This window comes from Leptosomus discolor, chromosome 4 (genome assembly GCF_034619465.1).
Source record: "Leptosomus discolor isolate bLepDis1 chromosome 4, bLepDis1.hap2, whole genome shotgun sequence".
NCBI lineage: Eukaryota > Metazoa > Chordata > Aves > Leptosomiformes > Leptosomidae > Leptosomus > Leptosomus discolor.
This window is the reverse complement of record NC_141394.1, coordinates 52,120,072-52,134,869: the sequence shown is the minus strand read 5'-3', so window position 1 is coordinate 52,134,869 and position 14,798 is coordinate 52,120,072. Positions and strand designations below refer to the sequence as shown.

At 44.9% G+C, this 14,798-nt stretch overlaps 2 protein-coding genes across 4 annotated transcripts in view; one reads left to right on the top strand and one right to left on the bottom strand.

The window, feature by feature from the left end:
* PPAT (phosphoribosyl pyrophosphate amidotransferase) overlaps window positions 1-5,719 on the bottom strand; it is a 48,789-nt gene extending 43,070 nt beyond the window's left edge. The window contains exon 1 of the mRNA XM_086463809.1: window positions 5,592-5,719. Coding sequence (XP_086319935.1) covers window positions 5,592-5,719 — 128 coding nt within the window. The remainder of the gene's footprint in view (window positions 1-5,591) is intronic.
* PAICS (phosphoribosylaminoimidazole carboxylase and phosphoribosylaminoimidazolesuccinocarboxamide synthase) overlaps window positions 1-14,798 on the top strand; it is a 40,818-nt gene extending 26,020 nt beyond the window's left edge. For all 3 annotated transcript variants that reach the window (XM_086463806.1, XM_086463804.1, XM_086463805.1), the window contains 9 exons: window positions 6,316-6,364; window positions 7,106-7,303; window positions 9,881-10,059; window positions 10,760-10,939; window positions 11,030-11,143; window positions 12,426-12,509; window positions 12,614-12,794; window positions 13,769-13,927; window positions 14,632-14,798. In XM_086463806.1, coding sequence (XP_086319932.1) covers window positions 6,316-6,364; window positions 7,106-7,303; window positions 9,881-10,059; window positions 10,760-10,939; window positions 11,030-11,143; window positions 12,426-12,509; window positions 12,614-12,794; window positions 13,769-13,927; window positions 14,632-14,798 — 1,311 coding nt within the window. The remainder of the gene's footprint in view (window positions 1-6,315; window positions 6,365-7,105; window positions 7,304-9,880; window positions 10,060-10,759; window positions 10,940-11,029; window positions 11,144-12,425; window positions 12,510-12,613; window positions 12,795-13,768; window positions 13,928-14,631) is intronic.

Here is a 14,798-nt window from a genome sequence, read left to right as displayed (position 1 = left end):
AAAACTTGAGATCTTCTCCCTCCTCAAATATCTGCACTATTACCAGGGGGCCATTCAGATTACTGCGAAGGCAAATCTTCTCCTCCCCAGTCTGCAAATGGCAATCCTGAATTTTTTGAGGTGTGGCAGATAAACGGAGCAATCACCGCTCTGACCTGTACTAAAAAGTTCCATTCTTCTCTAAAGCACACTCATTCACTGCCATGAATGGGTCACTTTACATGTCTTTGATAGGGCTGTTACCCCGGAAAGTCCTCTGAATGCCCCATTTAGATTATTTCCTGGTAGACCAAACTATATTTGAGCCAAATGTAGAAAATGAGCTTCGGGGAGCAGAAATGCTTGCATTGTTGGTGGATCCACAAGCACTATCAGCATCACAGTGGGCTTAAAAGACTTTCCCTCCAGACCGTCACCCTTTGTTCCTTCTCCTGCCGCAAGGTCTCCTTTGTGTTGGCACAAGCACTCGTGGCCAAGCAGTTAACCAACTGACTTGAATTAAAACTAACCTATTAAAAAGCCCCTCCAAACAACCCTGCTTTTTTTAAGTTCAAGGAAAGTAGTGTAAGACACAGCAGAAAGAGCAGCCAGGACAGTTTATTTGAACTGGACTACCCAGCCTGAACCTCCCATGCTGTGTACAACCCTCCCTCCATTCATCAGGCTCAAATTTAAGGTATGGGCGGAGAAGCGCACAGAGCAATCCTGTGAAAGTTATTGGAGAGCTGTACCATGCCTACATGGATGACTTAACTACAGTCAGTGTGAACAGTTTCACCACAACTCTATGGCTAGCTTACTGTAATGGAAAGTCTGTTGGCCTCAATAAATATAATGGCTGTCTCTGCAAGGTCCTCTTGTAGATACATTTTGGCACCACTTCCCTCCTGGTTTTTCCACCCCTTCTTGCGTTATCTCATTCCAGTTGGTTACTCCACAGCCAGAGATAAGAGCTGAGACCGAACTGCATTTTGTGACATGTACCTCTAAGAGATTTGAACTTGATTAGAATGGAAATCTAGCTTAGCTTCATTTTCAGAAAATGAGCATGGAGGAGCCTGAGCCCTGTAGGAAGTTACGTAAAACAAGTGAGAGGATACAACAGCTCAGGACAGCAAAGAGGTCTCGCTCTTCCTCTCTTCCTGCAGGAGCACACTTTGTGGCATGCAATTAAACTGGGCTGTCAGCACCTAGCAGCCCAGAATGGCCTAAAAACCAAGGCAGAGCTAAAAGATAACATGTTACTATATCCTCGTTCAGCAAGTGTCTCTGAAAGTACTCAGGAATGTTTTATCAGCACATAAAGCATGAATGTTCTGGTAAAACAGCATGCAGACTCAATCACTACCTAGACAAACATCTTACCCAGTATATTCTGTAGGGAATTCACATAGAAATACGGTTAATTACAAAATTTGGCATTTAGACAATTAAAACATTTCACATTGCAGTTCTTGCATCTGAGGATGGGGAAATCTGCTGAACCCATAATGGGTTCTTGAGATGAAATGAAGAGATAAATATGTTACATACCAAATTACCAGGATCATTACCTGTAGAATATCCATGTTCCTCAGAAAATTCCCATCCAAATACTATTGCAATTTCAAGCTTTCTGTTTGAAAGATCCACGGTGTAAAATGGGATACCAACAGCTAAATAGCCTTTTAAAAAATCTACCTGGTAGCCAAGAGGTTGTATATGACAAACACAGATAAACACTTTCATGATGCCATATTGAGTGTAGGTATTTGGAAGGATGGCTAATGGGAAGCAACCAGTAATTTTACTAGACTGAAAGAGAAGTAAAGATTCTTAACTTACATTGGTGATTATTTGGGTTCTGTTGTGTGGGGTTTAATAGTGGACAGTAACAGGGAAGGTATCAAAGAAGGATGCTGGCCAAGCCGCCACTCTCCATTTACTTTGATTCTCATAACAAATCCCATACATAGACCCGGCCGAGTTGGGACAAGGAGTATTCCCTGACTTAGTAAGACTTGCACCTGCACAGAAGAGGCCTTTTAAAGACCTTTTCTAAAAATCAGTATGAAGCTGGATACACTCAGGTTTCAGTACACAGTATTACTGCCAAAAATATTTTCCAGGGAATTTTGCAAAAAGTTAACAGAAATCACACTTGTTGCAAGATTAACTTTGCAAATTTGTCCTGGTCAAGGACTCAAATGACGTTTAATAGATGTGTAACTCAAAAGTACCCCTCCTCCCTCACCGCCCCAAAGTAAGTCCTCTCCTTACCAATATCCTCTGACTTTATTTTGGCATGCTGTCAGTGGATTTTGCAGTGACTTTGTTCCCTGGCTTACGAACTGTAAAGATGATTTAGAACGTCCATTTTTAAGTGTTGTTAATGTTGACGCCAGAGTAACAGCATTAGCTTTCACAACTTTGAGGTTTCCAACAAAATGTGAATTCACTGCTAACATAGCTGTAAAATGCGTTAAAACCAGATGAAAATCACTTTAAAGTGGTCTCAAGTTAAGCTGGTACAATGTTCTTAGTGTGTGGAAGGCCTTGATTAGCCTGTGAGTAGGAATACACTGGTTTCCATTTTAATTCAGTTCCGATTATAAAGTAAAGCCCAATAAAAAGCCATGTTCTACCTTCTGCTACAAAGGAGTGCGAATTTAAGCCTCATCAATCTAGAAGCTGTTTTTTAGTTTAAAAAAACCCCACAAACCCAACAACCAAAAAACCAGCCTCCACCTTTTAAAGTGGTTGCGTATGTCAAGACAGTGAAATTCCAAATCCGTCTTTTATCTTTCATGATGTGCCCTCTCCAGAATCTTGCTTACAAACACACCCCAATTTTTCATGCAGAATAGCTTCAGTGAAATAACGAGCACCACTCGAGCACGTGCTTAGATATTTTGGTGGCTTGATCCAGCGTACGGAGTTTCAAGATTTCAGTAAATCCCTCTGGTGCCGTAAGATCTTTTTAACACTGTAATACAATTAACTCATTTTAGGCTGCTTTTCAGAAACAGCGAAGTCCTTCACATGGCTGCAACCAGCTATATCAGAACATAACGCACAAAGAATTTATGCTGCATGTTTTTGTGGCATGATAACAAATGCTCTGGATCTTTACGTATACCGATACAATTACAAAGATTAGAAATTATAACATGTTCCTAACAGCTACCTCTTCTTTGTGGATCAGTCATCTCAAAAAACGCTACAATGCCATGCTTCGATATTCTGATTTTTAAAATCTAAGATGAGTTAAAGGCCAAATTCTGTCATTCAATTTATTGCACAGGACTAATCTGTATATAAAAGAACATGTCTATGAGTGTCTAAGGCCAGTGGCGATGACCTAAACATCCTTACTAATTTGAAGGTGAGGCCTAAGGACTGTATTTTCTAGTGGCCAATGAAATTTCTGTTAGTCGCTTAGGCCTGACGGGTACTGTCCATTAATATTTACCATACCTCTCTTCCATATTTACTTATTTTTAAAGACATACGGTTAAGAGACACTGTTAGTTTTTAAGTTTAAAAGAACACGCTTAATGAAATTTACTGATACAGTTAAGGCTAAATCGTAATTCTAGTTTTGAAGAGACATTCCAAAAATAATGAAGACAAATAGCTGTTATCTTATGACTTGCTGGTAGGGATGCCACTGCTTCTGCACCTCACAGTAGGAAAAATACAAAGAGGTTAGAGAGAGACAGTTAAAGAAGGAAATAGGAACATTAACGTCTCAGCTATTTAAGAGAATTTTATTGAGTGCTTGCAAAGGTGTACTCAAGTGAACAGGCTGTTTCACTTTACAGATGCAATAATGTTTATTTCTCTAAGAAAGCATCCCTTACAAATTTTGACAATTACTGAGTTAGAAGACCAGAATCAGAGGCAGCGCATCTGCCCTTAGGTGTGGATCTTCCTGCAGATCTTGTGAATTGCTTACAGTTTCAATCACAACGTTAGTATTGCTGTCTACTGTTGTGTCCTCCACAGGGGATATTTGATATTAAAGAGCTCATGGAAATCAAATATACTTGTCAAGTGCCCATCAGAAAAAAAAAAAAAAAGGAAAAATGTGTATTGAAAAATCATGAAATAAGGTTGCAATGAAAATTGAGATAATAAGATGCAAAGTAATGAAAATACATCAATCAATTTATTTCCACCTAAGAAACTCCAGGTCCACCTGTGTAACTGTGTAAGCACACACGAAGTAAGATTTTTTCCCAGCCTCCTCATAGAAAAATGGCACAACCCAAAATGAGACTATCGATTATATGGCTTTGTTCCTTGGATTCTGTGGCAATATCGCTCCCAATAAAAACGTTGTGATGGACACTGGCAAATATATATAGTTTATGAATGATAAACCTGCAAGCCAAAGAAAATGGTTAGTACATGAGAGTCATGTAGGGACGCAGCATTTTACCAGTGAAAGCATATGAAACTCAGCCGCAATAAACAGAAAATCTCCATGTAAACCATTTTCCATTGTTGGTCCAGAACAATTTCAGGGCAACCCTTACACGTCTGTGACCTCAAAACCACAAAGAACAGACCATTTATCTGTTCAGTGCCTGTGTACTCAGAGAAGCCCACCGCCCAGACTGTCAGGAATGGGGTTATTTAGCCCACTTTTTGCAAACAGCAAGTTAAGGATAGTCTTTTTTTTTTTTTTTTTTTTTTTTTTTTTTTTTCAGTACAGAAGCCTAGCTAGTACAAAACCAGCCCGTGCGGGTTTGGCTGTGCACGGGGGCTGTACCTTTCTGGCTCCGCTGAAAAAAAAAACCATTAGTGCGTGTCAGTGCCTAACCCTGTCCCTTCCAACACCAAACGGCAGCAGAACCCAAACTGCATTTTGCAGCTCTGCACCCACATGGATCCCAGTGGATCTAGCCTGGCTGACGTCGCCAGAGGCATGGCAGGTAGAAAAGGTGTTTTATCACACCATGGTGACGAATCTGAACAACTACGGCTAGTAGGCACCGAAAAATGCTTAAGAACCGCTCCGTTTCGGTGGGCTCGGGTTGTGTGGATGACACTTTAACGTAAGCACCTCGGGTAACGACGGCCGGGCCCCGCCGCGACCCCGGCGGGAGCTCGGCGCCCCTGCGACACCGCCGCGGCGTGCCTGGGTGCCCGGGACGGGGCGGCTGGCGCGGCGCATCTCCGCGCCCGGTTGCGCGGCCGCGCCTCAAGCGAGATGCGGCCGAGGTCCGCGGCACGTCCGAAAGTCGCTCCTTCGGCGGGGCCGGCCCCGGAGGGCGGCAGGCGGCGGGGCGTTCCTTGCGCTTCGCCACAGGGATGCTGCCGGGGCTCCCCGCCGGCGCGGAGCGGGAGTGGGGGACGGGGCGCTCCGGAGCGGGCGGCATCCCTCCGGCCGCGCCGCTCCCCGCCCAGCCCGCTCCTTCCTCCGCCGTCGGCGGCGACCGGGGTCCCTCCCGGCTGCGCGTGCCGGCGAGGGGTCCCGACCACCCCCGGGGCAGCCGCGGCGGCGCAGCCCGGCCCGACCCGCCACGGAGACGCCGGTTCCGGACGGCGGCCTCGTCCCTCCCGATGCCGACCGCCGCGCCCCCCCCCCCCCTCCGCCGCCTTACCTGTGCTGCAGCCCCACCAGCCCCAGCGTGATCACATGGGGCACGTCCAGCTCCGTGGGCCACACGCCGGAGGCGATGCAGCCGAACACGCCGCACTCCTCCCGGATGCCCAGCTCCTCCAGCTCCATGGCGCGGCCGGCACGTGGCGGCGGGCGACCCCGGCCCGGCCCCGCTCCGGCGGATCCCGCGCGCTCCTGCCCGCGCCGCGCGCAGCCGACAGCGCCGCGCCGCCGAGGCCGCCGGTAGCCTGCCGCGCGGCCTCCTCATTTACATACGGGGGGGCGCCCCCGGCCCCGCACCGCCGCCGCGCCCGTGCCCTCCCCGCCCCCTCCCCCTCTTCCAGCCAGGCCCGCGGCCCCGCACACGCCGCCCCCCCGGGGCACAACTGGCCGGAGGGGGGGGGGGAGCGGGTTTGCCCGTGGGGTGGGGGGCGCAGAGAGCCGGGGGCCGGTCGCGGCGCGGCGATGGCATTGGCCGGGAGATGGGCCGGGGCCGTGTTTGCACGGGGGTGGCGGCGGCTGACGGAGGGGGGGGAGGGAAGGGGGGAACGCCCGGGGGGCTTGGCGGGGCGGAGAGGGACGCGATCCGTCCCCGCCGCGTTGGGCGGCGATTGGCGGGCGGTGCCGCTGCCCGCTGCCCCGCCTGCCCGCCCCTTCCGCCGGCCCCTTCTTACCCCGGCGGCGAGCCTCGGTAGCGTGTGCTGAGGCTCTCTCCTGTGCTCTAGGTGCCTGCTCCTGCTCCCGCCGCCGCAGCCATGGCCCCCGCAGCATCAGGTAACCGCCTGCCCCCGGCGGGGAACCGGTAACGGGTTGGAGGGGGCGGGTAGGGGGGCGCCACTCCGGCGGGGCTGGTGTCGGTGCCCGCTCAGCCGGGCTGGGGGTGCAGGTGCTTGGGAGCGAACTTCTCCCCGCAAAGTTTTAATTATTTATCTGTGTGTGGCCACGCCCCACCCCGAGGGGGGCACGGCGGCCCCCCGTCCCGCAGGAGAGGCGGCGAGGGGCAGGTGGGCGCTTCGTCCCGGAGCCCCGAGGCGGAGGGAGGATGCCCCGGGCGACTGCTGCTGCCGACTCGCCCTGTGTGGCTTTCTGAGCTTCGTCCCGAAGCTAAAAAAGAATAATTAAAAAAAGAAAAATTGGTAAAACTAGCGCGGCTTCGGCCGGGGGCAGCTCCCGGCCGGCGGTGCGGGCGCGGAGGGGTGCGCAGCCGAAGGAGCGCTCTGCCGCTGCCGGCGGGAGGCTGCCCGCCCTCAGCCGGGGCGCCGGAGGGGCTTGGGCGGGAGTCCAGAGCGATCGCTGTCGCCTTCGGTGCTCGGGGGAACCTGGCCGGAGTGCCCGGTAGACGGGGCTTGGCGGCTTTGCGGGGCCACCGGCTGCAGCGGGGACTCCTGCTGGGTGCCGCTCCGCACGCAGCCGGTCAAGTGTGCGGACTCGGTGGGCTTACGTGCGCTGGTAAAAAATTCCTTTCAACCCAAAACTGATTCTTTTGTTTTGTTTTGTTTTTAAAATTTTCTCTAGACATGAAACTCGGTAAAAAAGTTAATGAAGGTAAAACGAAAGAAGTGTACGAGCTGCCAGATATGCCGGGATGTGTTCTCATGCAGTCAAAAGACCAAATAACGGCGGGAAATGCAGCCAGGAAGGACCGGATGGAAGGGAAGGCTGCTATTTCCAATACAACAACTAGCTGTGTGTTTCAGTTGCTTCAAGAAGCTGGTAAGTATTTCCAAGGTAGAATACATGCCTGCGTATTACAGATATGGTTACAAACCCAGTTGTTTTATATATTGATTTATTCTCCCTTGAGGCTCTGATGTTTTTTTCCGAGGGTGTTTTCTATTAGTTTGTAGTTAGACTTTTCTCTCTGGTACCGCAGAGCTGGGTAGGCGACTTGTTCATTTGGAATGTGAGACTATCTGAAGTAATTTTCCTACCGCAGATAACGCTGCGATAGTTTCTCCTGCTTGTTCGGACACACCCCTCGTCCTCCCCTCTACTTTTGTCAGTTCTTCCCCACCCCCCTGGCCGCACTAGGCACATCTCGGCTTTCTTACTACATCTGCCTGCACAGAAGTCGCTGCTAGCTAGTGGCACGACCAGACTAAGCCGTGTGAAATTTGTGTATGAGTGTTAAAATTAGAGTATCTTGTCATTTTTTTTCTTTTCCCCTCTCAGTTGTGTGTTTCATATCAACATAAAGTTTCTCTACGCTTTGTACTTAAACACTTACAGGAACTGTATCCCAATGCACGTTTTGGTCTGTATTGAATGTATGAGGAACTTAACATTTACTTTAGAAGACTCAAAATATTTCAGAAGCTGGAAGCTAGCTTTCGTGGAGTACGTAACTTGACTCACTCTTAAGTTTTGCACCATACTTTCAAAAATGGAGCCAGAATCTTTGCTTTAAGAAAGTGTTTCAAAGTGTCTGTGACTGAAGTGTGCAAGTAGAAAGAGGAATTTGCACTGGTGGGTTTCTGACTTGAGTCTGCAAATATTACTGTAGTTACAGGCACCAAGTAAACTTGGTTAAGACCACTTAGAGCTGTGTGCTCAGCGCACTTTGAAGCGTTTGCACAAAAATTGCTTCGAGTACCAACTGAGCTACTCTAAAAGTTTTATTATCTGTTATAAGGTGTAGTAATAGTTCTCAGTCAGTCAAACAGTGAAGTCCTAATATGTTGCATAAATGGGAAAGAGAAAGATGGTTTCTGTAGAGTTGCATGTACGTATATTTCTGTGCAAGTAGTTCTTAAAATACGGGCTGAGACAAAGATATGTCAAATCATTCAGTATAATCCTCAGTCACACTGACTTTCTTGGGAAGCCTGTTGTGCATACAGTACAAAGAAGCCTCCAAGGTCTTTCAGATTATATTTGCAGTTGATTAAAACTACCAGTTTCCATTTAGGAACAATTCATGAGATGTTTTGCCACTTAGGAATCAGGCAGTAGAATGTTTAATATCCTACAATTATGAACTTTAGCTGTAAAGAAGCCATGCTGTAGACCTCTGGTACCTTCAGGTTCTGTGGAAAAATATGCAGAGTAAACTGCAGCTGCATTTTAAAGCAACAAAAGAACTTTTAAGGGTTCTTCTCCAGTTTGCTTATCTGACTGGCATAAATTGCAGATAATGTGAATGCCTTATCGTAGAAGTAGTTTGCTTTGCGCAGCCTTTCTTAACCTGCTATTTCAAAGGTGATGATTTACAAAGTTCTGTTAAAGTTTCTCTCCCTTTTATAGTAGAGCTAATGTCAGCTCTTCAAAAGCGTGCATCTGCACTGATGAGAAATGTAGTAGTAAAACCATGTGGGGGCCTTAATACCTGGACTTAGAAAGGACTTAATGTGCAGTTGGTTATTTAAGTCATTCTGCCCTTGAGGGCAATGCAACAAAATCTGAAGGGTCAATGTTAATACTGTATTTTAAGACTTTTAATTCTTCCTTTCTGGCTCTGGAAGTGGAATGGAATTGAGCTACTTCTTGGATTGACTGGATGCAGCTCCTTTGTCTTCTGTCTCTGGTGGATGCCAGTTGGGCTTGGCTGTTGTCTTGCCCTGGGGGGAGGAAGGTCAGACTTTCCTCAAGAGTTAAATTTGAAAAAGGAGCCATTCTGCACTTCCTACCCGCACATGTTGGCTGTCCCTATTTGATATGGGGTCATCTTAGCATGATGTAAGAAGTTTGACTTGCTGCAGCAGGTTTGTGTGTGTGCCTACACCTCTGAGCCTTGAAGTCTTTTGCCTAACAAATTACTAAGATCTAGTGCCCCAAATAAATGTTAGTTTGTAAAGAAAGGGAAGACTGTGTCAGTCTTGTCCCTGCCCCATGCTCCCTCATTAAACAAAGTAGTAAAGACCACTCCTTTGAAAGCCTCCAGTTACTGTTCCATGTATAATGGATCTTCTACCAGAGAGCATGGTTGGGTACTTGGTTGCTGCTAACTTCAGTTTAAAAACAAACCATTGTGAGGGATGTGGATTTTTTTTAAAAGCTCTCTGAACAAAATTATTTGCACGAATAGAATTTCTGACTAGAGCATAAGGTTCTGAGCTACAAATGAGTGTTGTATGACAAAATTTGCAAAACTAATGACTTGTGGAAGATAATGGCATTGATTACCTTTTGCAAGGCCAGAGTGGGCTTAACATACCGTTAACAGATTCGATGTGTTGCTTAAGTCCAGAGAACAAGATTCAGTTGTACTTGAAAATAAAAGATGTTTGTGACTCTTGTTTCAACTATGGAGTGTGCCCAGTAATGGAACTAAGCTGCCATCTTTATATTTAGGAATCAAAACAGCTTTTGTCAGGAAACAGAGTGACACAGCATTCATAGCAGCTCATTGTGAAATGATCCCAATTGAATGGGTGTGCAGAAGAATTGCTACTGGCTCCTTCCTCAAAAGAAACCCTGGTGTCAAAGAAGGATATAAGTTTTACCCACCCAAAATTGAGATGTTTTACAAGGTAAGTTTCCTTTCCTGTGCTGTTAATCAAGCTTAAGCAGAGCTAGAACTCTGTATTATCTCCTTTAAAGTACTGACAAATAAAGCAAGTAGTGCTAGTGGCTGACCAATCCTCTTAGTTGGTAATTTTGCCGTTCTAATATTTTCCTGCCACCTTGTCCAGCAGCTGCTTTGTCTAAAGTGCACATAACATACTACTGGCTTACAGGAACATCAAAGAATAACAAGCCGAAATGTACATAAAATAGAAAAATGTTTTATTTGTAAGGTATAAAGACTTTTTAAGCATAAGCCTAATGCATCAGTTGAAACGGATGTGTTGATATATTTGAAGAAATCAAAACAAACAATACTTGCGAGGTGAGGGTAGGTAGCTAGCTAGTCACATAGGATTCTGAACTTCTTTGGGAACGCGTGCTGGAAGAAAGGTCTTGTGAACTACAACCTGAAGTGTTGTTTGTAGTGTACCCTGTCGCTCTTGGGGTGCTGTCCAAACTTGAAGTGCTTTTAAAGACGTTCAGGTGTTACAGCAAGTTTTTTTTCAATGTTGCTGTCACTTTATTGATAATCATAAAATACTGGTTTGAAGCCTGTGTTTGTTTTTTTTAAAAACACACAAAACCTAGTATTGTCTTCTAATTTTTTTTTCCTCTTACAATAAGCTTAAATTACATGATGTGTATGTTTTGTTTTCTTAACAGGATGATGCTAATAATGATCCACAGTGGTCTGAGGAGCAGCTAATTGAAGCAAAATTCTGTTTTGCTGGACTTACTATAGGCCAGACTGAAGTGGATATTATGGCTCGTTCTACTCAAGCTATTTTTGAGATCCTGGAAAAATCATGGCAGCCCCAAAACTGCACTCTGGTAGACCTGAAGGTATAAGAATCTGATTCCTCATGATCCTGGTTCTGCCAGGGAGTACATCACTGTATGGTTCCTAAAATAGGATTCGTATTGTCTTTCTAGATTGAATTTGGTGTTAATATTCTGACAAAAGAAATTGTTCTTGCTGACGTTATTGATAATGATTCATGGAGACTGTGGCCATCAGGAGACAGAAGCCAGCAGAAGGACAAACAGGTAGTGTTTCAATCTTTACCTTCTAAATCAATTGTGAAGGAGAATGAAAAAAAAAAAAAAGAGTAAACCCTACAGTTAAACATCTGCTTTCAGAGTGACTTTTTTGTAGATGGTCTTATCTTGTTCCAGAGTGGCTCAAAGGGTGCCTAATGTCCAGTTCTGTTCTCGCTTTATGGTAGAAAAAAAAAAAAATCCCCCGCCTTTATCTTCAGTAGGAATGCCCAACAGCAGTGATGACTGGAGCTATTGTAATGAAGCATAGTGTTTCCAGGGGTAATAAGAATTTCTGACATGTTGTGAGGCTAATTAAATAGATGGGAAACAAATTGGTAGGAAGAACAGAAGTTTTGGTTTCCAGGTTTGCCTCCAAGTTTCTCTTTTTAGGTGATACATAAGAGGGATCTGCAGAGAGGATGCTTTTCTTCATTATTTTGGTTATGCTTGAATTCAATGTTGAGTTGTCTCTAAGTGTTACTAACAGACTGTGTCCACATGCAGACTGCAAACATAAGTTTGAAATAAAACTTGTCCTATATTTAAACTTGTAGCAATTACTCTTGTCAAATATCTCTGAAATACCAGATAAGTAGTTATGAAAGAACCAGCTTGGGAACACTGCTGCCATGGAGCTTGTGTGACAGTCATTGAGACTGGTAACAGAGACCCTGTGAGAGAGAGTGGCTGTAAGCCACAGTGGAAGAATTCAAAGTGTGTATGTGGGGAGGAGGGGTATTACTTTTAAATTAGGAAGCTGGATCGCTCTATTGTTTACTTTACCTGAATGATGTAGTAGCATGCTTGAGTAAATTGCCCTGATGGTGCTTTTGCTTCTCCCTAAAATAAGGTGCATCACAACATCGTGCAGAACCTAGGTTGGCTAGTGCAGTGCTACTGCAGGCAATCATGGCATTAAAAATCCAACCTTTAAAGAAGTTGGATGTCTTTCCCAAAACTTACCCTTTGGGAAGCTTCCAAAACCTTGATACCCTCATGGCTAAAAGCTTTTCATGTTGCAAATGGCCATGAATTGTAATGTAGAATGTTGTTTATACCTACTGAGATGGTTCTTTGTTAAATAGCTCCTCCTTGCTTCCACATCCACTCTCCCCTATATCTGCACCAATCTCTGTTCTTCTATCTGTGGAATTGATAGAAACTGCATGAATATTTCAGCTGGGGTGTTCTTATCAATTATGATGGCAAAAGGAGTGCTTTGTGTACCCAGAAAACATTAACTTCAGTTTTTGATTGGTTTGGTTTTTTTTTTCTCTCCTCTTTTCAGTCCTACCGGGACCTGAAAGAAGTGACTCCTGAAGCACTGCAGATGGTTAAGAGAAACTTTGAGTGGGTTGCAGAAAGAGTGGAGGTATCTGTTTTTATGAGCGACATATCTAGACTTCGATAACTGCATGTCTTCAATCGTGTTGACTGCTTTTCTTTCCTTTGCCCCCTCTTCCCTCCTTTCCGTAGCTGCTTCTGAAAACAAAGAGCCAAGGTAGAGTTGTGGTGTTGATGGGATCTCCTTCTGACCTCAGTCACTGTGAAAAAATAAAAAAGGCATGTGCAGCCTTTGGAATTCCTTGTGAGTTAAGAGTGACCTCTGCTCACAAAGGGCCAGACGAAACCCTGAGGATCAAAGCAGAATATGAAGGTAAATGCCAAAGAACTACTGATTTGGGTTGAAACAGTATCATGTGGAAGAATGAGTTGGCAACTTAGGGTTTGTTTCCATTTTTTGTTAAACAGAACACCACGCTGTTACAAGGCTGTTCTGTACTTGCTAATTACATAATGACAGGTTATAGACCGCACTATGCAATTATGGAGTAATGTATTGTCCTACTGCCCAGCCACAACTTCCAGTACTCAAAGTCTAACCTCTGCTTTTATCCCAGTACCAGAACTGCTTTGCCCAAGCCTTGATCATGTTAATTCAGTTACTGTAGCATCCTGCTGGTGATGCCAGCCCTTCTGATATGAGGAGTGATAGTTTCTCTAGCTGACTCTGAATACTCTTATATATTATTTACAAGGCAGATGTTGCTGACATAATGTTTTCCTGCCTGTTTCATGAAAACATTCTTGCTTTTTAGATCCCATGATAAAAAGATACTTGTTTTAAATTCTTATCTTTACCCAGAAAACTTGACATCACTTCAAAAGTGTTTATATCCTAGCAGAGGAGAGATAAGAACTATTTATTTTTGTGCAAGTATACTTTCTACTGGTGAAACTACAGATGCTGTAATCATAGTTGAGAAACACTTATTTTGATGTGAACTGTCTAAGATTTAAGGAGAGGAACACTTAAAGATGCCAGAGGTTTAATGGCCATGTTCTCTGCAAAGCTAAGGAGCACCTATTCCTCTGATACTGAGACTTTCTGTCGGAGGCAAAGACAGACATGTTAACTTCAGTTGTGTAAACAGTAGCTGGGACTTGAGGCTGCAAGATCTAGAAGATACTTTTGTGAATGGGGAAGCTAGACAGAAAATTCTAGTGCTGTGTAATGGAATTGACAAAATAACAGCAAACGGAATTGCGGACTTGGATAAAGTTCCCACAAAAGCAAGTGGTAGGGAATTAGGTGGATTGCTTAGTTCTGAATGTCTTCTTTCCCACCAGGAGATGGAATCCCAACAGTGTTTGTTGCAGTAGCTGGCAGAAGCAATGGTTTGGGACCGGTAATGTCTGGTAACACTGCTTACCCAGTTGTCAACTGTCCTCCACTCTCAGCTGACTGGGGTACTCAGGATGTGTGGTCTTCTCTCAGACTACCCAGCGGTAAGATGATCTTCAACTTACACTCTTGTTCTGACCTAGCTCTATTTTTGTTGTCCTAGTGTATGTATGTATACGAACACACACAGAGCAAAACACTAGAAAAGTGGAAAAAGTACTGGATCAGTACTGAACAAAGTCTTTACAAATATCTTGTGTACAGTCTTTGACTTCTTGATGGCAAGAAGCCCAGTAGACAGAGCAAAGATTACATAGGAATAGTCTTCAGAAAAATATAAACCTTGGCTTATCCTGGCTAAATATTTAGTTTGAAATTGGAACTAGTATTAATGGAGATTTAAATAATTGGATTTTGTTCAGTTAGAGCTATATTTTCCTTATGATCAAAGGTGAAAAAATACCTACACTGACAGTGGAGAAAGGTAAGAGCTTAACTGTTACGTCAGTTCATTGCTGCCTGTATGCTTCTTAACTTTGCTAGGGACTCAAAGGGATGCTGGGCAAGTAGGAGACCCAGAAGTCTCTTATCTCTATATAAGGAGAGTCATTTGGTATGCTGGCTTTTGGCTTAAAATGGCATGAAGCAGTTAAAGTAGTGGAACACATGACACTTCAGTAGCAGCTTTAAAACTAGATCATGTGGTTCCTGGAGGCTGAAACAAACATTGTTTTAAATTTTCCTTCAGAGGCAGTGTTTTGTTTGACTCTCAAACATGCTTTGGTAAGTGGCATTCTCTTCTCTGCAGGTCTTGGCTGTCCTACTACTCTGTCACCTGAAGGAGCTGCCCAGTTTGCTGCCCAGATATTTGGGTTAAACAACCATTTGGTGTGGGCAAAACTGCGATCAAACATGTTAAACACCTGGATCTCCTTGAAGCAGGCTGACAAAAAACTTCGAGATTGCACCTTGTAA